At 41.0% G+C, this 23,557-nt stretch overlaps 1 protein-coding gene across 2 annotated transcripts in view; it reads left to right on the top strand.

Annotated features, from left to right (window-relative positions):
• myg1 (myg1 exonuclease) overlaps positions 1 to 23,133 on the top strand; it is a 31,341-nt gene extending 8,208 nt beyond the window's left edge. The window contains exons 4-7 of one of the 2 annotated variants that reach the window (XM_051673421.1): positions 4,920 to 5,069; positions 10,864 to 10,986; positions 11,502 to 11,683; positions 22,780 to 23,133. In XM_051673421.1, the coding sequence (XP_051529381.1) occupies positions 4,920 to 5,069; positions 10,864 to 10,986; positions 11,502 to 11,683; positions 22,780 to 22,951 (627 nt within the window). In that variant the 3' untranslated portion in view covers positions 22,952 to 23,133. Of the gene's footprint in view, positions 1 to 4,919; positions 5,070 to 10,863; positions 10,987 to 11,501; positions 11,688 to 22,779 lie in introns of those variants that run through there. The other variant, XM_051673422.1, reaches the window with a different exon arrangement.
• The last annotated feature ends 424 nt before the right edge of the window (positions 23,134 to 23,557 follow it).

The following is a 23,557-nucleotide window of genomic DNA, read 5'->3' as shown; positions in this document are numbered from 1 at the left end:
GGACTCTGGCCTGAATTATGGTGTCGAGCACTGGCTGCGACAGTCCATCTGTGTCGGACGAGCCCTCTTCAGGGGTCAGACATGAAATTTTCACAACTCTGGCCGAGGATGCCAGATCATGCCTCGTGCCTGAGAGATCTCTTCTCAGTGAAATTCTCAATGAGGGGGCATCCAAAAGTTCTACAGTCTCTTGGAATTAAAGGTAGTTGGGCCATTCCACCGCAACCAACAGCACGGATTCCCTGTCTTCCCAAACCTTGCACATAATTTGGTGTAGTAAGCGGAAAGGATGGCATATTTACATTTTGCTGGCCATTTGTGAGCCAGGGTGCCAGCGCCCAGGGGTTCTGTTTGTCCGGTGACAACTCTGCGTCTGGTCACTTGGCCCAGCGCAACACTTGACCAAGAGAACAATGCATTCTCCAAAGAGCGAGTGCGTCCACACTGTGGTGCAAGAAAAGGAGATGTAAGCGCTTGCGTCGTTACATATGATGAGGCATTCTTGAGTTGCCAAATTGACACTGAGCCCCAAATGCATGAGCAACAGATCCCTGTGCTTGTACGCTTGTTCCTCTGATTGTGCTTAAGAGGAACCAATCGTCAACGTAAATTAGCACACGGACGCCACCCAGTCTCCGTGAAGTGAGAGCTGGAACGACACATTTGATAAATATGCGTGAAGCAAGGGACAAGCCAAAGCAAGGATCTTGAGATTCATCCTTGAGGGGGTGGCATCCAGGTCCACTGATACAAATCAGTCAAATGGACGGACAAGAAACAAAATCTGATTTTGAGTAACCATCTTGAATGGAGACATGAGTGTCCAGTTCAAGGACTTCCAGTTTGGGCCGCGGCCCATCGTCCCTCTTGGCAACCAGAAATTACCAGCTGTAGAAGCCTTTCTGTGCATTGCACACCAGTACTTGCCCTAACACATCATTGGCAAGGAGACACTGTATCTCTAAAATTTGCGCATTCTGCAACGTATGGAAGAGGACAAAACACTGCTGAAGTGAGGTGGTCATCTCATGAACTGAAGCACATATCTGCTCTTTCTGTGCTCAGTACCCAGTGGAAACCCTGACCATTGTGCACAGAGGTTCTTCAGTGAACATCAATGCCGGTGCACCTCCCACCCTTGGGGAGGTTGACTCATCAAGACTTGGTCAATTAGAGCTGGTGGGCCTTGTGCAGCCACAACGAGGTCTGTCATTTTCGCTGGGGCATGGCAGTCTTCTGCCATGCCATCAATGGCAATACAACAGTTACAAGGCTAGAATTGTATTCTCAATCCCGGCATACAATGGTGGGGAAAGCGAGAGCGCTGTTCTAAGAATGTGGAAGAACTCGCTCAGTAGGGTTTAACCAGCATGCATGCCTCACAAATACGCAATTGCAGCCTTCTGGCACGTCACCAACAATAGTAAAAACAGGCATCAAATTGGCCAAATTATCCATGCTCCGTATCCCGTCCTCGCTAGATATAGGGAAGAGAGGGGACCGGCATAAGAATTCCCGGAAAGCAAGCCAAAAGCGAAGCGCTTTGAGTGTCATGCGCTCGCAGTGAACACAATCAATCTCAACCAGCACTGCGTGCATGACAGGGATAAACCTAAGCGATATAGTCACCCCTCATCATGATCTCCGCCAAATGTGGATGTATCATGCCCACCAGCTGTACTAGACAGGCAAAGCCACTTTAGATGGCGAAGAGGAGAGACTCAAGGCCCAAGCCTGCGACAAATCATCCTCAAACTCAACTTGCTCTATATTCCGACCTTGCGCACGTCCTTCGTGTGGTCCCTTGAGAACCGCAGAAGGAGTATGTCGGGAGGAGAGGGGAGTGGCTTTGGCTTTCATAACGAAAGCAAGCTGAGATCGAAGAGTTTCAAGTTACATGTGCTCACAATGAAGGCAATCAATCTCAGCGAATGCTGTGTCAGCGTGGGCTCAGCCCAGGCAAGAACAGTGCTTTTTCTGATAGGACAAAGATGCTTGATATTTAGGAGAGGAGGCAGGCAAGGCTGGGCTGGCAACACATCCTCCTAAAATCCTCTGTGCTCTTTTCCCCTTTTTTTTTTTTTCCCCCAATTTGGAATGCCCAATTCCCAATGTGCTTTTTAAGTCCTCGTGGTCGTGTAGTGATTCACCTCAGTCCGGGTAGCGGAGGACGAATCCCAGTTGCCTCTGCATCTGAGACCGTCAGCCCACGCATCTTATCACGTGGCTTGTTGAGCGTGTTGCCACGGAGACATAGCACGTGTGGAGGCTTTGCCATCCACCGCGGCAGCCACGCTCAACTCCCCACGTGCCCCACCGAGAACGAACCACATTATAGCAACCACAAGGAGGTTAACCCATGTGACTCTACCCTCCCTAGCAACCGGGCCAATTTGGTTGTTTAGGAGACCTGGCTGGAGTCACTCAGCACACCCTGGGATTCAAACTAGCAAATTCCAGTGGTGGTAGCCAGCATCTTTACCACTGAGCTACCCAGGCCCCCCCCTTTTCCCCATCCTTGCACACCTCCCTCGTGCAAATCCTCAGAAGCTGCAGGAAGAGAATAGCAGGCAGAGAGGGGAACGGCTTCGGCTTTCAGAACGAAAGCAAGCAAAAAGCAAAGTGTCTTGAGTTTCATGCGTTCACAAGTGCTGCTTATAAAAAACAGTAAATTTTTTTCATGTGCTTGTGGAAACATTTGCAAAATGTAATCTTTATAAAGAAATTAAGCAAAACGCTCTTTTAGTTTATTTTCACTAAAAGAAACACAACAAAACTCAAAGTACAATATCAAACACGGAAGTGTAAAAAGGATACACTGTTCTTCAGAGCACAAGCAGGGAGGTAGAAATAATCCACTCTCTGTTAAGGTGTGCAGTTTTAATGACAAAGTGAAGATTCAGGCATCCAGAGCAAGAGAGATGAATTTGCAACCATGAAGAGAAAAATTCTGATGAAATGGTGCTGTGCCCCGGTTTATATGACAGCGATGACGCTGTGCACATTAGGGGCAGAGTGTCGAGCTCCATCTGCCAATAGATTGGCATGATTTTATAGAGCTCCCAGGAGTGACTATCTTTGAAGGTGTTCCCATAGCGTCAGCTACTTACGCAGCATTGAAGTAACAGGCTTAAAGGGGAACAAAGCATCATGATTGACGCACACTCTTTGTGTGTAGTACATGACAGAGAGTAAAATGCTCATTTACTTTGCAGCGCACAGCACTTGCAGACTATATTTAATTAAATCAGCTTTTTATGGTTTAATAGGCACACTGGGCCATGTAGATAACTGCTTACTAGGCTGTGAGAAACTACTGTCAAAACACAAAAAACTGAAAGGGCTTTACTCAGTTTTCCAGGAAAATAAAAGTTTGATATAACTAGACGTGAAAAATAAAAAGACAGATATATCACTACTGTAGAGTTACAGTATGTTATATTCACTGTAATAGCACTGTAAAAGTAATTGTTTTATTGAAGCAATATCTTTTGTGATTCTCTGTTGCACTGTATTTTACAAAAGTAACTAATGTTGTGTTTTGGTTTGTGCTTTGAGGAGTAATAAACCACTTAATTTGATTAAAAGTATACAATGTTGTTTAAATTGAAGTTTTAATGAATTAATTTGATTAGTCAGCATTGTGATGATAAAATTGAATAAAACTGTTGAATATGGAATTTAAAAAAAGTGATAAAGCATGGATTTGGGAAAAAATAAAACGGAATTTGGAAAAAAATAAAATAGATTTCTCAGGGCCCTAACATTTGACAAGGAAATCTTTTTAGTGGTGAGTTTCTTTATAATTTCACTCTCCCTGAGTTTAAAGTTTAGCATAAAAAAAGAGGCTGCTTGACGAGTAGTTTTTTTTTTTGCTGGTTTTACACGTGCTTCACATTGGCCCAATTTGTCTTCGCCTGCGGAATTTTGCACTTTATCATCACGCAGTAACACACTGACGTAGGGAGTGATGTATGCAGTCATGAAATCAGACCCTCCCTTCAAAATCCAAACACAAGTGGTCACTGCAGACACATTTGAGATATTTAAGACAGATACTAACAGGTGTAAACAGCAATGTGTCAAGATGTCTTCAACGAACATTCCTCTTGTTCAGTGTTGGGGAGTAGTGAACTAAAAGTAGCGACGCTACTAACTTGACTAAATTTTTCAGTACCATGACTGTAGTTATGCTATTTACACAGTAGCGAGCTTCATTTCTCAGCGAGTAGCATCTCAAAATTCTACATTTGTCACATTGTATTGTCAATGCATCAATGGACCCTAAAGAGAAAGCAAACACGTTCACCTAAACCGTTTTCTCTCTCTTTATTTTAGCTCTGGGAAAACCAAATAATTGAAGTTTATAGGTTCTTTTGGACTGTTCAAATAAATGAACCTGTTAAAATAAACAATTCCCATAAATTTAAGTCCAACTTCACTTTAGTGAGTCAGTTCTTTTTGACAGCACATGTAAATTAACTAGTTCACATGATTCACTGGTTCACTTGAGCCCCCCGCAGCCTTTAAGCGAAATATTTAGTTTATTGCTGTTGTTTATATCTCTTTTGATTCTGTTATCTAAAATATGGTGTTTTCTAGTAGTATTAGTGTATATTAAGTATAAATTTGTTAAATGTAATGTTGTCATCCTATTTTTTAACCCTAACGAAAATGAACCTTGGTTTTACTATAGTATTGTAGTAACCATGACTTAACCATGGTTAGTTTTGTGGTTAATATGGTTTTACTTTAAAATACCATGGTTAAATTAAGGTTACTCTAGTAAAACCATTGTTAAATTGCGTAAGGGAATTTATTACCCTAATTAAATAACTATCAGGTGATATTATTGAATTCAATTAAATCCGTCATCCATATGTGATTTATCTACAATTATTTTATTGCTCTTCTTTCAGATGTACGAGAACTTTGTAGAGGAGGTGGATGCTGTAGATAATGGGATCAGTCAGTGTGATGGAGAAGCACGTTACTCTATCACCACCACCCTCAGCGCCCGTGTCGGTCATTTCAACCCACGCTGGAACAGCAGGAACCAGGAAACACAAGTTAGTGTGCAAAAGAGTACTGACACACACACACACACACACACACACACACACACACACACGTGTTGAATGTTTTTAACATAGTCTTCTGCTACTCTAACCGAGCCCAATTGGATCACAACGGTCTGGTTTCAGATCTTGTTCAGGTCAGTTTGTCATGTGTAACTCTGGTTTTGCGTTGACTTTTGGTTTGTAATTCATGAAAAGTAAATTTTTTTCTATAATTATATTCTTTTTACAACTATGATTACATTTTTTTTACATTTTGATTAAATGTAATCATGTAATCAAAACATGATTACATTTTACAAATAAGTTTGGACTCAAGATGGGACCGAGTATGGCTGCTGCATTGCGAGCTCTGACAAAACATTGCAGTTTTTGTTTATTTGTTTACAGTTCTTATGTTTTTTGTCTTGGATGTTTTCTGCCTTATTGTATACGATAGCCAAACAATTTTTGACATTGGTTCTGCAATTGCATACGAAAACCGGACTTCAAATTCCTCAATGCTGACCCGCTGTTTACAAATACGCCAGCGGAGCCCTTTGTCTGGGCTGCCCGGCCGCGGAAATGCAGAAGGAAAAGGGGAAATAGAGCCGCCGTTCTCATCAGAGTAAGACGTTGCACAAATTGACCCCGGCTACCCAGTATTCTACTGGCAAGTCTCTGGACAACAAGCTCTGCGAGCTGAGAGCGTGGATCTCTTTCCAACGAGAGACTAGGGACTGCTGCATTATCTGCCTTACAGAAACTTGGATGTCTGCGGAGATTCCAGACTCAGCCATCGAACCCGTGGGGTTCTCCGTGTACCGAGCGGACAGAGCGAAAGACCTCTCAGGTAAAAGCAGAGGTGGTGGTGTATGTTTTATGATCAACAAATCCTGGTGTGATCAGAGGAACGTACAGTCTTTATGCTCTCCTGATCTGGAATTTCTCATGCTTCTGTGTCGACCATTCTGGCTACCGAGGGAATTCACAGTGGTCATTATCACAGCTGTGTACATCCCCCCCACAAGCCGACACAGACCAGGCACTCAAGGAACTGTATGGGACTATAAGTGAGCAGGAAACCGCGCACCCCGAGGCTGCGTTCATTGTGACCGGGGACTTTAACAAAGCCAATTTAAAATCAGTTGCACTAAAATACCACCAACATATCAGTTTCAACACACGAGGGGACCGGGTTTTGGACCATTGCTACTCTCCCTTCCAGGATGGCTACAAATCCCTCCCCCGCCCACCATTTGGCAAATCAGACCACTCTTCCATTCTCCTTCTGCCCGCTTACAGGCAGAAACTGAAACAGGAAGCACCCACCCTCAGAATGATCCAGTGCTGGTCGGACCATTCAGATACTATGCTAGAAGACTGTTTTGATCATGCGGACTGGGAGAAGTTCCGGTCCACCTTCTGATGACAACATTGAGGTTTACGCTGATAGTTTCATCAGAAAGTGCGTAGAGGACGTTGTTCTGACCACAACCTAACGGATCTACCCCAACAGAAACCATGGGTTAATAGCGATGTTCGCGCCACACTTAATGCGCGGACCTCCGCTTTTAATTCTGGGAACACGGAGGAGTGTTCCTCTGCATAACAAGTCAGTTATGCCTTCCACAAAACTATCAGAGCAGCCAAATGCCAGTACAGGGACAAGACTGAAGGACAGTTCAACACCACCGACTCTAGAAGCATGTGGCAGGGAATTAATATAATCACGGACTACAAAGGGAATAAAAACTCTGCCGTGAACACCGGTGCCTCTCTCCCGGATGAGCTAAATACTTTTTATGCTCGTTTCGAGGGAAATAACACCGCCCTCATGGAGAGAGCTCTCGTGGCCGAAGCTATAGAGGTTAGTTCACTCTCTGTCTCTGTAGCGGATGTAACCCTATCCTTCCAATGGGTGAATATCCATAAAGCCGCGGGTCCAGACGGCATTCCGGGCTGCGTCATCAGAGCATGCGCGAACCAACTGGCTGGTGTTTTTACTGACATTTTCAACCTTTCCCTCTCCTTGTCTGTAGTCCCCACATGCTTCAAAACATCCACCATTGTGCTTGTACCAAAGCAATCCAAAATCACTTGCTTAAATGACTGGTGTCCTGTTGCTCTGACTCCTATCATCAGCAAATGCTTTGAGAGACTAATCAGAGATTACATCTGCTCTGTGCTGCCTGCCTCACTGGACTCACTGCAGTTTGCTTACCGCAACAACCGCTCCACTGTTGATGCCATTGCATCTACACTACACACTGCTCTCTCCCACCTGGAAAAAAGGAACACTTGTGTGAGTGCTGTTTGTAGACTACAGCTCAGCATTCAACACCATAGTCCCCTCCAAGCTTTATGTGAAGCTCTGGGCTTAAACAGCTCGCTGTGCAGCTGGATCCTGGATTTCCTGTCAAGCAGACGCCAGGTGGTTAGAATGGGCAGCAACATCTCATCACTGACCCTCAACACTGGAGCCCCGCAGGGCTGTGTTCTCAGCCCACTCTTGTATTCCTTGTACACACCATGACTGTGGGGTAACACACAGCTCCAATGCCATCATTAAGTTTGCTGATGATACGACGGTGATAGGTCTGATCGCTGCCAATGATGAAACAGAGAGGAGGTGCACACTCTGACATGCTAGTGTCAGGAGCACAACCTCTCCCTCAACGTCAGCAAGACCAAGGAGCTTGTGGTGGACTTCAGGAGAAAAGACAGAGAACACAGCCCCATCACCATCAATGGAGCACCAGTGGAGAGAGTCAGCAGCTTCAAGTTCCTCTGTGTCCACATCACAGAGAAGTTCACATGGTCCGTCCACACTGAAGCCGTTGTGAAGAAGGCTCACCAGTGCCTCTTCTTCCTGAGATGGCTGAGGAAGTTTGGAATGAACCACCACATCCTCACACAGTTCTGCACCAGCACCGTAGAGAGCATCCTGACTGCATCACTGCCTGGCATGGCAATGGCACCGCCCACAACTGCAAAGGGTGGTGCGAACTGCCAGACACATCATTGGAGGTGAGCTTCCCTCCCTCCAGGATATATATACCAGGCGGTGTGTGAAAAAAAGCTCGGAGGATCATCAGAGACTCCAGCCACCCGAGCCATGGGCTGCTCTCACTTGCTACCATCAGGCAGGTGGTATCGCAGCTTCAGGACCCGCACCAGCCGACTCCATGACAGCTTCTACCCCCAAGCAATCAGACTTTTGAACTCTTGATCGCTCACGATCAATATACATTAGCACTGCACTTTATTAATCTTATTATCTCACACTGGACTGTCATAAATTATATTCTCTCTTAACAACACACTGGCAACTGACTATCAACCGACAGCCTGAATGTTAGTACAGTACAATACAACCTACTGTATATTTTATATATACTTTTATATACTATTTTTGTTGTATGTGTATTCTATATTATGTGTATGTGTATTATATATTGTGTGTATTGTATACTGTACATTGTATATTATTATTTGTAAATTGTGTTGTGTAAATCTGATGTTTATTGTAAAATTGGTATATGTCTCATCACTGTCATGACTGCTTTGTTGCTCGGAACTGCACCCAAGAATTTTACCCACTTTTGCACTTGTACATATGGTTGTGTGATAATAAAAGTGATTTGATTTATGTTTAAATTTTAAACAAATCATTTTGTGCACACACCGTGCCTGGGTTCACTCTCAAAGAGAGTGATTTGGAGTTTGGATTGGTCATACAATTGAACTGTACAACTGTATGGGTCTTGTGCACAGGTCAGGTTCAGACCTCTAAACTCAATATGCAGTCTGAAGCAGAGTTCACCACATGTCTTATATACCTTAATTTAGCATCACGTTACACTGTATCAAACGTTTGCACAGTTTCTCTGTCGACATTGATGGAAAGGTGTGGAAAACAGCTAATCACAGTAACCATGTAGCAAATCTACATGGTAATCTTCAAAAGAGAGATTATACACTGCAAGATCAGTCTTTGTAGTTCTTATACTCGTGTAGAAACTAGGGATGTGCAAAACTACCAATTTTCATAATCAAATTGTTAGTCGGTTTTTTGAACGACTAGTTGGTGTTAAAGATACTGTACCAACACAATGAGCCAAAACATTGACCACTCACATGTGAAGCGAATAATGTTGATCATCTCCTAACAAGGCCACATGTGAGGTCTGGGTAGATTAAATGGTAAGCGAACAATCAGTTCTCGTAGTCAAAGTGTTGAATGCAGGAGAAATGGGCAGGAGTAAAGACCCTGAGTGACTTTGACAAGGGCCAAATTGTTATGGCCAGACGACTCGGTCAGAGCATCTCTGAAACGGCAAGGCTTGTGGGGTGCTCCCGGTCAGCAGTGGTGAGTACATACCGACAGTGGTCCCAGGAGGGACAAACCGGCCACAGGGTGTTGGGCGCCCAAGGCTTATCGATGCATGAGGGCAACAAAGGTTATCCCATCTGGTCCGAACCGACAGAAGATCTACTGTGGCACAAGTCACAGAAAATTTTAATGATGGTTACGGGAGGAATTTGTCACAACACACCCTGCTGCATATGGGGCTGCGTAGCAGCAGATTGGTCAGAGTGCCCATGATGACTCTTATCCACTGTTGAAAGCTCCCTCAAATGGGAACTGAACATTGAACCAGTGGAAGAAGTTTGCCTGGTCCAATGAGGCCCGTTTTCTTTTACATCACATGGAGGGCCGTGTACATGTGTGCCGTTTACCTGGGGAAGTGATGGCACCGGGATGCACTGTGGGTAGACGACACAGTCTACCCACAACACCAGGTGGCACCAGGATGCACTGTGGGTAGACGACACAGTCTACACAGGAGTGTGATGCACTGGGCAATGTTCTGCTGGGAAACACTGGGTTTGGCCATTTCATGTGGACGTCAATTTGACACGTGCCACCAACCTAAACATCGTTGCAGACCAGGTACATCCCTTCATGGCAATGGTATTTCATGATGGCAGTGGCCTCTCTTTGCAAGATAATGTGCCCTGCCACACTGCACACATTGTTTGGGAATGGTTTGCGGAACATGATAAAGAGTTCAAGGTGTTGCCCTGGCCTCTAAATTTCCCAGATGTCAATCTGATTGAGCATCTGTGGGATGTGCTGGACCAACAAGTCCGATCCATGGCGGCTCCACCTCACAAATGACAGGACTTGAAGGATCTGCTTTTAATGTCTGGGTGCCAGATACCAGAGTGCTTCAGTCCGATCCTCACTGCACATTCAAATGCGCAGTGTAGCAAGATAATATTGCAGTTACACGTCTAGTTCATGACATCAATCAGTTTAAACCTTTTTACGGAAACTATTTAAGCAGTGTCTGACAAAATCTGCAAAAGACTTCAATCTCTCCACAACACCTCACAAATACAGGAGTATCACTTACAGCAGAGGATTTAATGTCCAGCTGTGATCCTCTAGAAATGTATGGTTAATGGGGTGCTTTGATTACTGAAACAATGGCGCATAAAAAGACTAAACCTAAAGCATTAAAGAGACAAAACTTCTTGCAGAGGGTTTTACTGTGTTGACTGTTTTTCACTGTTAATTACAGCAAGCTATCAACATGCATAAATGCTCTTCAAGAAGTTGTTTCTTAATTTGAGAATTGCGTCTCACATTAAAACCACAACCACTAAAAATATTACTGTTTGTAGTCGACCCCACTAATCAACTAGTCAGATGTTGGATGACTAGTTGATTAGTCGACCACCCTGGCACATCTCTAGTAAAGATTAAGGACTAATGATATAAACTCTTCTTTCAAAGGAGGGGTTTCATAAAGCCATGGCTCTGGTTGGAGCTGAATTCCTGGACCGTTTGGATTATTACATGAAGGCCTGGCTTCCGGCAAGAGAGGTCGTAGAACAAGCTGTTCAGACCAGATATCAGGTAACTAGTATCTGTGCTTGGATTTTAGTTAATACTACGTAAGAGGTTTATTGTAAAAGAGGTTTGCACTGCTTTGCCTGCCTTTTGACATAGGTATGACATGTGACACATTTTCATTTACCAACACTAAACGTAACTAATTCTGTTCTCTGTTGCACAACAAATGACGAAAAAACACTTGTAATCAAGTCTGAACGTTCATACACATTACCAAAAATCTGGTGGTGGTTTGGATCGAGCTTGTAAAAATTGGATTTCACGTGTTTTGTCTGTTCAGTTTACACAAAACAGATTTGAGTCAGATTTTTGCAGCCTGTCTGAACAAGGCCATGGAGACAAAGGCAAAACACAGAATAGTTAACATAAAGGATGTTATTCAGTGACATTTGACACTTTATTACTAGGATAAAGTCTAATGTAATGAAGGATTAAACTTGATTAGTAAGTCTGAGAATTAAATGTGTGACTAGCGAATCACAGCAGTGCTGGTGTGAATGTAGAGTTTTCTCGTACAGGTGGATCCAAGCGGAGAGATTGTGGTGTTGTCTCAAGGTGGCTGTCCATGGAAAGAGCATCTGTTTACTCTGGAGAAAGAGCTGAATGTGGACGTGAACATCAAGTTTGCGCTGTACACAGATCAGAACAACCATTGGAGAGTTCAGTGTGTGCCGACCGGTCTCAACACCTTTCAAAACAGGTGACATGCAACATCACTTTTACACAGACACACAACTGTTTCTGAAGTCTTTAAGTTTGTGTTTTTTTTAGGGCTGTCAGTTGATTAAAAATGTTAGTTTCTTTTGTTAGAATTTATTACAGGAAATGCTGATTATTTAATCAAATTAATTACATTAGAGATGCAACGAAATGAAACATTTAGTCTGAAAACCAAACAAATAGACTTTGTTTAGAATAACTTAACACATTTTAAATATTGACATTTTCCTATGTGATTACACTTGTTCTTCAAGTGGCATTACTTTTATAACATTTAGGGTCCAAAAATGTTAAAATATTGGATAATACTTTTTAAAATATTGCACAACTCTGTAATAGAAGTCTATCTTTACCCTACAAAGTGCTAATTCTGTAAAGTGCTGAAGGAAACACATCAAAGGAAAAATTTATATTTTCCATTTATAAAGGAAAACTATTGTAAAGGTTGTAGGTTTTGTAGTAAAAGAAGCTTCCCTCCAAATAAAGATGAATTTAAAGACAATACATTGCTGTCGCAGACAAATAACCAATGCAAAAAGTGGCTTAAAGCTGCATTCACACTGTAATAACGAGATGGCAACTCTGAGATTCTGCTCAGAGCTGTTCACATCCTGGGACCTCTGAAGTTTTTAGTTTCTATGGCAACAAACATAACGGCAAAAAGGCTTTAATGTTAATAATAACAAAATATTTATCACTACATTAATTCACCTTTATATGTTGTTGCAAAGTATGTCTGAGCTGTTATAGAATTCTGAGTTTACAACTTGTAATTGCGAGCTCTACGAAGACGTGGGCGCTTTTTACAAGTCGGAATCTCGTACTTATGCTGATTCCAACATCATGTCAACATACCATTAGAAGTTCATATATTGTTTGTTTTATCCCCTAATCATTTGAATATGAACCTTTTACTAGCTTACAGTTCACAGCAATCCATTCGATCGATTTTGTCAATCTCTTCGAGGCAGAATTAGTGGTGTTCACTACTAGAAAAACACTTTCTTGTTTTCCTTCTGCTATATTTTTAATTGCTTGAAAATTACAAATAAATTCCTTATTACAAAAACAAATTCCTTATTACTAAATTTACAGATGGGTCAGTGGTCATCATTAATTGCGTCAATTTCTTTAACGTGATTTAAAAAAAAAAAACAATTTACTGTACTGAATTAACACTGTACTGTAATCCCCAGATTACATACAAAATATCAAATAAATGCTGCTGAACCTTTTCAGAACTAACTTTTCCTTCATTTTTGCTCATTTGACTTTGTCAACTGGCGTGACCGTGATTTTAAGGGTCTTAAATTAACAAATACATTTTGGGTCTACTGTAATATGTTTTAACTGTATCTGCTAATATGTTTTAAATAGAACTATTAAACATGACAGTCAAGTGACTAAGCAAAGCTCACTCAGATTCGGTTAGATTTCCCTGAAGTTTTTAATTAATGTAATATTTATTTAAATATTAAACGAAATAGTCGCGGCCAGTGGCGTACCGCAAATCTTGTGATGGAAAAACTCCATATATCAAAACCCGTCAGCTGTTTTATCATACAGTATACACCGATCAGCCACAACATTAAAACCACCCACCTAATATTGTGTAGGTCCCCCTTGTGCTGCCAAAACAGCACCAACCAGCATCTCAGAATAGCATTCTGAGATGCTATTCTTTTCACCACAATTGTACAGAGCGGTTATCTGAGTTACTGTAGACTTTGTCAGTTCGAACCAGTCTGGCCATTCTCTGTTGACCTCTCTCATCAACAAGGCATTTCCATCCACAGAACTGCCGCTCACTGGATGTTTTTTTGTTTTTGGCACCATTCTGAGTAAATTCTAGAGACTGTTGTATGTGAAAATCCAAGGAGATCAGCAGTTACAGAAATACTCAAACCAGCCCATCTGGTAAACAGTATTAGGCAGGTGGTTTAAATATTGTGGCTGATCGGTGTATTTGCTACTTTGATGCATATTCTGTGCGGTGTAAAATCACTATATATTAGCAGATTTAACCATAATATAAATGACAACAATGTGTGGTAGTACTAGTGGCGTGCTAACGACAAGCAAATATTTCAAACGTAATGTTGCACCCGCATGAGTCTATGAGACTGGAAGTGTCAAAGCTAACAGTTAACAGTAAATGTAGTAACGGTATACTGAAAATAATTTTTGTACCCCTTTATTCTAGTTACTGAAATCCATTTCTATAAAAATTGACTGTGCATGGGCTGTTTTAGAATAGCGAAACAATTTAGCACAATGTGTACCCTTTATGTTTGGAAACAAAACATGATTTATACTAATAGGTCAGTGACCAGAAACTTGATGAGCTTTGATGCAACAGTCCAAAGTTATTTAAATGTGTAAAAAATCATTAAAAAAAATCTCTCACAATATTTGTAAGGTTTTTTTTATTATTATTTAAAGTTCAGATGAATGGGGAAAATGAAGTGGTTGGTGTTTGAACTAAATAAAATCAGCTGCCTTATCTAGTGTAGAGAGCTTTGTTAATCATAACGGGAGCGATTTAGTTTTTCTGCTTCACGAAAAGAAAATGTGAAAGACTCTAACTGAAGGCATCATGGCTGCCTTATGATGTTCACTGTTGTTGGTTGTAAATTAATACATTCAAAGTAGATTTTAAATAAAGAACATTGCTTTCTTTTGTAAGGTGCAGTTGAAAGCAGGGTTACTATAGTTTGTAGTATTTTGTTTTGAATTTGCACTGTAGATTAATTTTCCCTATGACTGTTGTTTTATTAGTTTTTCATTATATTCAGTTTTTATTAGGGCTGTCAATTGATTACATTATTGAATGAAATTTGTTACAGAATGTGCAGATTAAAGTAAGCACATACATCAATATCAATTAAGAAATGCCCCCACATGGGGGTGGGTCACATGACACTATGCAAGAAGCAGACGTGTGAGCGACGAGCTCTGCGCACTTTGCTAAATTTTTGATTATTTTCGTGTTATAATTTGGTAAAATTTGACAATTTGGATGGCGCGGTGGGAGAGGAGATCCAGCGTCAGTTGTCCAACATGTCAGTGATGTTGACAAAGGTTCTTGCTGACTTGGAGGATCTCATTGTAATACGTCGATTGATTACGGCAATGGAAATAAAATTCTCTGAGATAGTTACAAGAGTGACTGATGCTGAGAAACGAATCGATTTTCTGGAATCTTCAGAGAGGGAATTATCTGCTAATCTGCCCGCAACCAAAGTTGATCTGGAACGTATTCTTGAAAAGCTTGAAGATCTTGAGAATAGAAGCCGCAGGAATAATGTTCGAATTGTTGGAATTCCTGAGCATGAGGAGGGCAGAGATATGGTGAAATTCCTAGGCGAGCTTTTCCTGAGTCTGCTCGACATAACAGGCCACAAGCTGGAAATCGAGCAAGCTCACAGAGTCCCAGCTCACAGATCTGCTGAGGGAGATAGGTCTCGATTAATTCTGGCCAGATTTCTGAGATCATCCGATAAAGATCTGGTGTTGCGCCAGGTGAGGAGCAAAGGGAAGCTTTCTTGGAAGAACCATAATATTTTCTTTTTCCCGGACTTTGCGAACTCGACGAGAGAAAAGCGATCGGTTCAAGTAATGTAAGAAACTCTTACATCAGAAAAATATCTCGTTTGCTCTAATGTTCCCGGCCAAATTGAGAATAGAAACGGAGGTCGGTCACAAAGTATTTACGTGTCCAAATCAGGCAATGTCTTTTATTGAATCATTGGCTGAGTAAACTGCGTTGGCTCCGCCAAGCGACTGGAGCTTGTTTTGTGAGTAACACAAAAGAGACTTGAAGAGACTTTTGCATTGACGAAAGATTACTTTTGCATTGAAGTTCCAGGCCGGTTTGGGGGTGGACACTGCGGATGACCGCAAAATATCTACATGCTCACACAAAGGATGTCTTTTATAAAGTTGACGGATTGTGTTAAGTCATGGTATATACTTTTATGCGGCCTCCGAGTGAATTGACTCGACCATCCGGGGTACCGGGATGCCGGTTTTGTTTCTTTTTACGTTGGTTCCGCCTAGCGGCTGGAGCTTGTTTTATTGAATAACACTCATTTGGAACAGCTGTGGATTAATCTGTTCGTTCTTTGTGTTTATTCCTTCTGCTGGCTGTGGTTTGTTTTGTTGAGTATTTTTACGGGACACTGGAATGAATACTTCATCCGTTGAACTCATAACAGCTGGCTTACTGAACATTTGTTTGTCTGACCGAGGAATCTGAACGGTTTTATATCAGCTGGAATTTGTTTTGTGGAAGATCACACCTTTGAGACAGTTCTGTGAATGAATCTACACATTCTTTGTGTTTATTTTTCCTATTGACTGGGCTTATTTTACAAAGTATTTTCTGTTTTGTTTTTTTTTTGTGAAAAAATTTGTGAGGCAAAATTGAGTAATCCGATGGCAAAGTTTTCATGGGGACTCGTGGGTGTTCATGGAGTTTAGAGGGTTTGTCACTGGTTGGCGCTGTCGTGCGTGGGGTTGAAGCGCACGTTTTTCTTTTTTCTGTTTGTTTTGTTCGGGGGGAAGTTCGGGGTTTGATTGTTTCACTAATGGGGAATGTGGTCTGTATAATTTTGTTTTTGATACACAATTTATTTTTTTCTACTATATCAAAATGTTAATATGAGTGCACTATCTCTCTCCACATAGAATGTGAATGGGTTGGGGCACCCCATAAAAAGAAGGAAGGTTATTACTTTTCTTAAACGTAAGAAATATGATGTAGTGTTTCTTCAAGAAACACATCTCTCCCCGCAGGAAGCTGAAAAATTTGGGAAGATATGGGGTGGACATGTTTTTTTTAGTGCTGGCTCAAGTAAGAGCAAGGGAGTCATTATATTGGTAAATAAACATCTACAATTCAAATGTCTCAAACAGATTAAAGATAAATTAGGAAGAGTCATTATTGTTTTAGCTGAAATTCAAGGGCAAAAGTTGATTTTGGCTAATATTTACGCACCTAACGCTGATGATCAGGGCTTTTTTATAGATCTTGAAGGGATGTTGCAAACCGCTGGCACCCCTCATGATATAATATTGGGAGGAGACTTTAATCTTATGATGGATTCAGTCCTTGATCATAGTGAAACAAAAGTGTGTAAGTCCCCTAGAGCAACATTGACGCTTCACAGGATGTAAATCTTGGTCTTACAGATATTTGGAGACTTTTGAACCCATCTGGTAGGGACTATAATTTTTTTTTCATCAGTCCATAAGATTTATTCTAGAATAGATTTTTTTTTTAGATATATCCAAATCCCTCATATCTTAGTCTCAGATCATGCTCTGGTGAGTTTAAAGGTGTTGCCCTTTCATCAGTCCATAAGATTTATTCTAGAATAGATTTTTTTTTATATATATATCCAAATCCCTCATTTCATTTGTTGTTGATTGCTCAATTGGAAATATCTTAGTCTCAGATCATGCTCTGGTGAGTTTAAAGGTGTTGCCCTATACAGAGAAAAAGAAATCATTTAGTTGGCGCCTTAATGTGTCCTTTTGCAAAATCCTGATTTCCAACAAATGTTAAAGACTGAAATCATTGTTTATATGGAGACCATCTGGTCCTCAGTATCCTCTGTGGGTGTGGCTTGGGAGGCACTTAAGGCAGTTCTTAGGGGTCGGATCATACAGTATGCCTCATTCATTAAAAAATCCAAAGCACAAGAACTTGTAGAGTTGGAAAGAAATATTAAAAGTGCCGAGGCAGAGCTGAAGCGCCGTATGTCATCTGATGGCGTCAGAGAACTGACCCGATTGAAATATAGATATAATACTATTTTGTCATGGAAAGTGGAGTTTTAGTTATTCAGGGCAAGACAGTCATTCTTTGAGTCGGGGGACAAAGCAGGAAAACTTTTGGCTAGATATATAAAGCAGAGAGAGTCTTTTTTTCTATCATTCCCTCAGTGAAATCTGCTTGTGGTGAAATATTTACCTCGGCTATTGATATTAATAATGCCTTTAAAGAGTTCTATCTTGATCTCTATGGTTCCACGTCTTCATCCACTGATGAAGATATTAGGAACTTTGTGGAATCATTAGATCTCCCTAAACTGACGACTGTGCAAAAAATTATCTTGATTCTGAGATAACCTTGGAGGAGCTTGATGAGGTAATTAAAGCCTTGCCTACAGGCAAGGCTCTGGGGCCTGACAGCTTTTCCTCTGAGTTTTTCAAATCTTATGCCACAGAACTGGCTCCACTTTTGTTAGAAGTTTATACGGAATCATTAAAGAACGGAAAGCTTCCGCCAACCATGACACAAGCCCGGATCACTCTGATTCTAAAAAAGGACAAAGATCCAAGCGAGTGTAAAAGTTACCACCCAATTTCCCTGATCCAGTTAGATGTAAAAATGTTGTTCAAAATTCTGGCTAATTGATTAAGTAAAGTTATCACATCACTTATAGATCAGGTAGGGGTTATTCGAGGCCGTAGCTCTTCTGATAATATTAGGCGTCTCATCAATATCATGTGGTCAGTAGTGAATGATCAATCTCCGGTTGCTGCCATCTCTCTTGACGCCGAAAAGGCGTTTGATATGGTAGAATGGGATTATCTTTTTAAGATTTTGGAAAGGTATGGGTTCGGGAGTACATTTATTGGTTGGATTAAGTTACTTTATAGACACCCTATAGCAGCGGTGCAAACAAATGGGTTAATTTCAAATTATTTTACTCTGGATAGGGGCACCCGGCAGGGTGGAACCATTAGCAGCCACGATAAGAAAGGAGGATGATTTTCCAGGGGTGACGGCGGGAGGTGTGGCGCATAAGCTTCTGCTTTACGCAGATGATATTTTATTATTCATCTCCAACCTTACTAGATCTATGCCTTGCCTCCACAGAATTATTAACTCCTTTTCCAATTGGTCTAAATCCGAAGCTTTGGCTTTGACAGCGTATTGTCCAGTAACGGCCTTCCAGCCGGGTGCCTTCCAGTGGCCCAAACAGGGAATTAAGTATTTGGGAATTTTATTCCCAGCAAATTTGTCTGATTTAGTCAGAGTTAATTTTGATCCCTTAATAAAAAGTTTTTCGAATGATGTGGACAGGTGGGCTTCATTACACTTGTCGATGATTGGGAAGGTTAATGTTATTAAAATGAATTGTATTCCAAAATTTAACTACCTGCTATAATCTCTCCCTGTAGATGTCCCCCTCTCTTATTTCAAGCAATTTGATAGCATAGCGAAGTCCTTCATTTGGAATGGTAAACGTCCCAGGTTAAATTTCAATAAGTTACATAGGCCGATTGACAAAGGTGGGTTAGGCCTACCCAAGATTTTATTTTATTATTATGCATTCAGTCTTAGACATTTGGTTCATTGGTTGCTTCCACCTGAGAGAGCTCCTCCCTGGTTTTGTATTGAAAAGGAAGTTCTTGCCCCTATATCGCCACTGCAAAGCCTTTTGATTAAACTGGCTGGAGAGGTTAAGTCGTACCCCGTTATGTTGCATTTGCACTCGATATGGACAAAAGTGTCCAGAGTGTTTAATTCTGATATTTATTTAAACATAGCCTCGAACATATGGCTGAACCCTAAACTATGTATTAATAAGTCCCCTTTCTGTTGGTCAGATTGGATTGTGAGGGGGGTTAATACACTTGTTGACCTACAGTGCATCCAGAAAGTATTCACAGCGCTTCACTTTTTTCACATTTTGTTATGTTACAGCCTTATTCCAAAATGGATTACATTCATTATTTTCCACAAAATTCTACAAATAATACCCCATAATGACAGTGTGAAAGAAGTTTGTTTGAAATCTTTGCAAATGTATTAAAAAAAAAAAAAAATCACATGTACAAAAGTATTCACAGCCTTTGATCAATACTTTGTTGAAGCACCTTTGGCACCAGTTACAGCCTCAAGTCTTTTTGAGTATGATGCTAGAAGCTTGGCACACCTATTTTTGGGCAGTTTCTCCCATTCTTCTTTGCAGGACCTCTCAAGCTCCATCAGGTTGGATGGGGAGCGTCGGTGCACAGCCATTTTCAGATCTCTCCAGAGATGTTCAATCGGGTTCAAGTTTGGGCTCTGGCTGGGCCACTCAATGACATTCACAGAGTTGTCCCGTAGCCACTCCTTTGTTATCTTGGCTGTGTGCTTAGGGTCGTTGTCCTGTTGGAAGATGAACCTTCACCCCAGTCTGAGTTCCAGAGCACTCTGGAGCAGGTTTTCATCAAGGATGTCTCTGTACATTGCTGCATTCATCTTTCCCTCGATCCTGACTAGTCTCCCAGTTCCAGGGATGGTATTGGCCAGGTGATGAGCGGTGCCTGGTTCACTCCAGACATGACGCTTGCCATTTCAGGCCAAAGAGTTCAATCTTTGTTTCTCATGGTCTGAGAGTCCTTCAGGTGCCTTTTGGCAAACTCCAGGCGGGCTGTCATGTGCTTCTGTCTGGCTGCTCTACCATACAGGCCTGATCAGTAGAGTGCTGCAGAGATGGTTATTCTTCTGGAAGGTTCTCCTCTCTCCACAGAGAAACGCTGGAGCTCTGTCAGAGTGACCATCGGGTTCTTGGTCACCTCCCTGACTAAGGCCCTTCTCCCCCGATCGCTCAGTTTGGCCAGGCGGCCAGCTCTAGGAAGAGTCCTGGTGGTTACAAACTTCTTCCATTTATGGATGATGGAGGCCACTGTGCTCATTGGGACCTTCAATGCTGCAGAAATTTTTCTGTACCCTTCCCCAGATCTGTGCCTCGATACAATCCTGTCTCAGGAGAAAAGTCTACAGACAATTCCTTGGACTTCATGGCTTGGTTTGTGCTGTGATGTGCACTGTTAACTGTGGGACCTTATATAGACAGGTGTGTGCCTTTCCAAATCATGTCCAATCAACTGAATTTACCACAGGTTGGACTCCAATCAAGTTGTAGAAACATCTCAAGGATGATCAGTGGAAACAGGATGCACCTGAGCTCAATTTTGAGTGTCATGGCAAAGTACTGTGAATACTTATGTACGTGATTTTTTTTTTTTTTTCAAATTTTTTTTTAATAAATTTGCAACGATTTCAAACAAACTTCTTTCACGTTGTCATGGGGTATTGTTTGTAGAATTTTTGAGGAATATAATGAATTTAATCCATTTTGGAATAAGGCTGTAACATAACGAAATGTGGAAAAAGTGAAGTGCTGTGAATACTTTCCGGATGCACTGTATATGAGGGTGGAGTATTGAGATCTTTTGAAAATTTGATTCGACATTTTGGGATTCCCAGATCTCAATTTTATAAGTATTTGCTGCTGCGCCACCTGCTCTACTCTGTTTTTGGGAGTAGCATACACCCCCTTAGAGCGGCAGATACTCCGGAAGTGGTGATTTCTGCTTTTGGGAAGGGTCATGAGGCATCAGTGTATTACTCCCTGTTAATTCAGAGTCTGGGGGACTTAGCTTTAAATTCTCTCAAAAGATTATGGGAGGAAGATTTAAATTTGTTATTGGAGGAGGAAGTGTGGGCTAGGATTCTAAAAAATATCAAGTCTGCATCTAGAGATGCAAGGGTTCGCCTTATGCAATTTAAGATTTTACATAGATTTTATTGGACCCCCTCTAGATTGTATAGGCTTGGTCTTAAGGACACACCCATCTGCTGTCGATGCCATACTGAAGATGGAGACACCATCCATGTTTTTTGGGGGTGCCTTAAGATCCAAGAATTTTGGCTGAAGGTGCAAAGTTTTGTGTGTGATGTTTTGGGCACTCGGGTCTCGTTCTGCCCCAGACTCTGTATTTTGGGAGATAGGGAGGTCATGGATTTGGTAGATAAGTACTTGAAGGACTGGGTTTTGACCAGTGTGATGATTGGTAGGCAGGTTATTTTGAGGAGTTGGAACCCTCGTTCCCGGAGTGGTGCGTGGAGATGGGGAGGGTGGCTGCCTTCGAGGAGGGGTCGAGCATTAGGATGGAGGTTAGGGAATCTTACAATAAGAAATGGGGCAATTATTTAGCATTTTTTAGGGAATCTCGAGGTTGGGCGGAGGAGGGAGTAATTTAGATTTTTTTTTTTATTTTTTTTTTTTATTTTTTATTATTATACTTGATTATTGTATGTTATTTTATGTTGTTTTAGTTTTTCTGTGTGTGTGTCTATATTCTATTGACCACAGGGGTGTTCGTGGGGGGGTCAGGGTGGGTTGAGAGTTTGGTAGGAGGAGGGGATATAGTGGGGGTTTAATGTTTAAAGTGTTTGATTCATTATATATATGTTGTTGTATTTTTTGTTAATTTATGAGTCAATAAAATTGTTGTTAGAAAAAAAAAAAAAAAGAAATGCCCCCACATAAAGATTATTTAATATGTAAGTAGTAAATATAATAATTCACAATTCAAATACATAACATTATTTTGGCAATTAAGTATTGATTAGACAAAAACTGGCTTTAAAATTCAGTGTTTTATTTCCATATAATTGAACATATGCTTATTATTGACCAACACCCAACAGCAATCCATTTTAAACTGAGTTTGTCCATCTCTTACAGGACACATTCCATCTGTGCTATTTGACGTGTTTATGTACACATGCATCAGACAGATGCATCTCACTTTGGTTGTGTCAAGTTTCAGCATCTCGCCCCATAAACGGTGCATTTTAGTGAGCTGCGTCAGGTTAAAAGTAGTTTTAAACTTTGAAAAACGCCCACCGCCCCTATATTGTACAGCCCACTCTTTCCTATTTCTGTGGTACAGCCCTAAGCTGAGGCTGCGCTGAGTGCAGAATGGAAATCATCAAGGTTTATTACGGAATTTACGTACAAGTCAGCAATCATGATTAATTACATTATCTTGTTTAACATGTTATTTTTAATATAATTAATCACACGTATAATTGACAGCCCTAGCTTTTATTTAGCTGTCTATTGTTATCGGCATCTGGTGGCATTTTCATATGTAATGATGGTAATAATATTTTTATTTTTTATTTAGTTATGGACTTTTTTTATTATTATTATTTCTGAAAATGTTTAACAAATGTTTTCTTTTTGTTTTCATTAATCATGTGATGCATGTGTGTGTTTGTAGATTGAGTCTGCTAGAAGAATGGCGAGGCATTCGTGATGATGCGCTCTCTGAGCTGAGCGGGATACCTGACTGTATCTTCGTCCATGCAAGCGGTTTTATCGGCGGGAATAAGACACGAGAGGGCGCTCTAGAGATGGCCAAAAGAACGCTACAAATGGCACCCCAACCTTAACGCAACTGAAACAAACCCCTAAACCACATTTACCATTACAGCTTTCATAAACGACAATAAATGCATATAAAACAAATGTTAGGCTTTATTGTATTTTACATTTGTATTCACTGTGTAAGGTTATTTTGCGTTTTAATCAAATTTTTCTTCTAAAATAATAAACTTTTGGCTGTCTGATCAAATTGGTTTATTACTTGCTGCTCATTCATCACACTGGAAATGGAAGGTCAAGTCAAGCGCATTGCATTGTGGGATACGGTGTTCTGTGCAGGGTGCTCAGTAATCAGTGCAAAAATTTTCATTCAAATCACAATGTGCATACTACATACTGCTTAGTAGGTATGTCGTGATTATTTGATAAAACCGCAGTTATTTCAGATAACCGCAATTATTGTGCACTTATTATTATTGGGGCACTTATTTTTTTTTTGTCAAAGATGTTTGACGTGCAGTTTTTGGGATATGAGGCAGTGATAGTGCAATAGAAAAGGATTTCATTTATTTACAATTGAACTTTTATGCCCACAGAAGTGTGTAACATTATAAAAAGTATTATCTTTTTAACAAGAGTGATCAAAATTGCAATCGGGTGAAATTAAACAATAT

This window comes from Myxocyprinus asiaticus, chromosome 35, assembly GCF_019703515.2.
Source record: "Myxocyprinus asiaticus isolate MX2 ecotype Aquarium Trade chromosome 35, UBuf_Myxa_2, whole genome shotgun sequence".
Lineage (NCBI taxonomy): Eukaryota > Metazoa > Chordata > Actinopteri > Cypriniformes > Catostomidae > Myxocyprinus > Myxocyprinus asiaticus.
The sequence above is the reverse complement of the archived record's forward strand: the minus strand, read 5'-3'. Positions and strand labels throughout refer to the sequence as shown.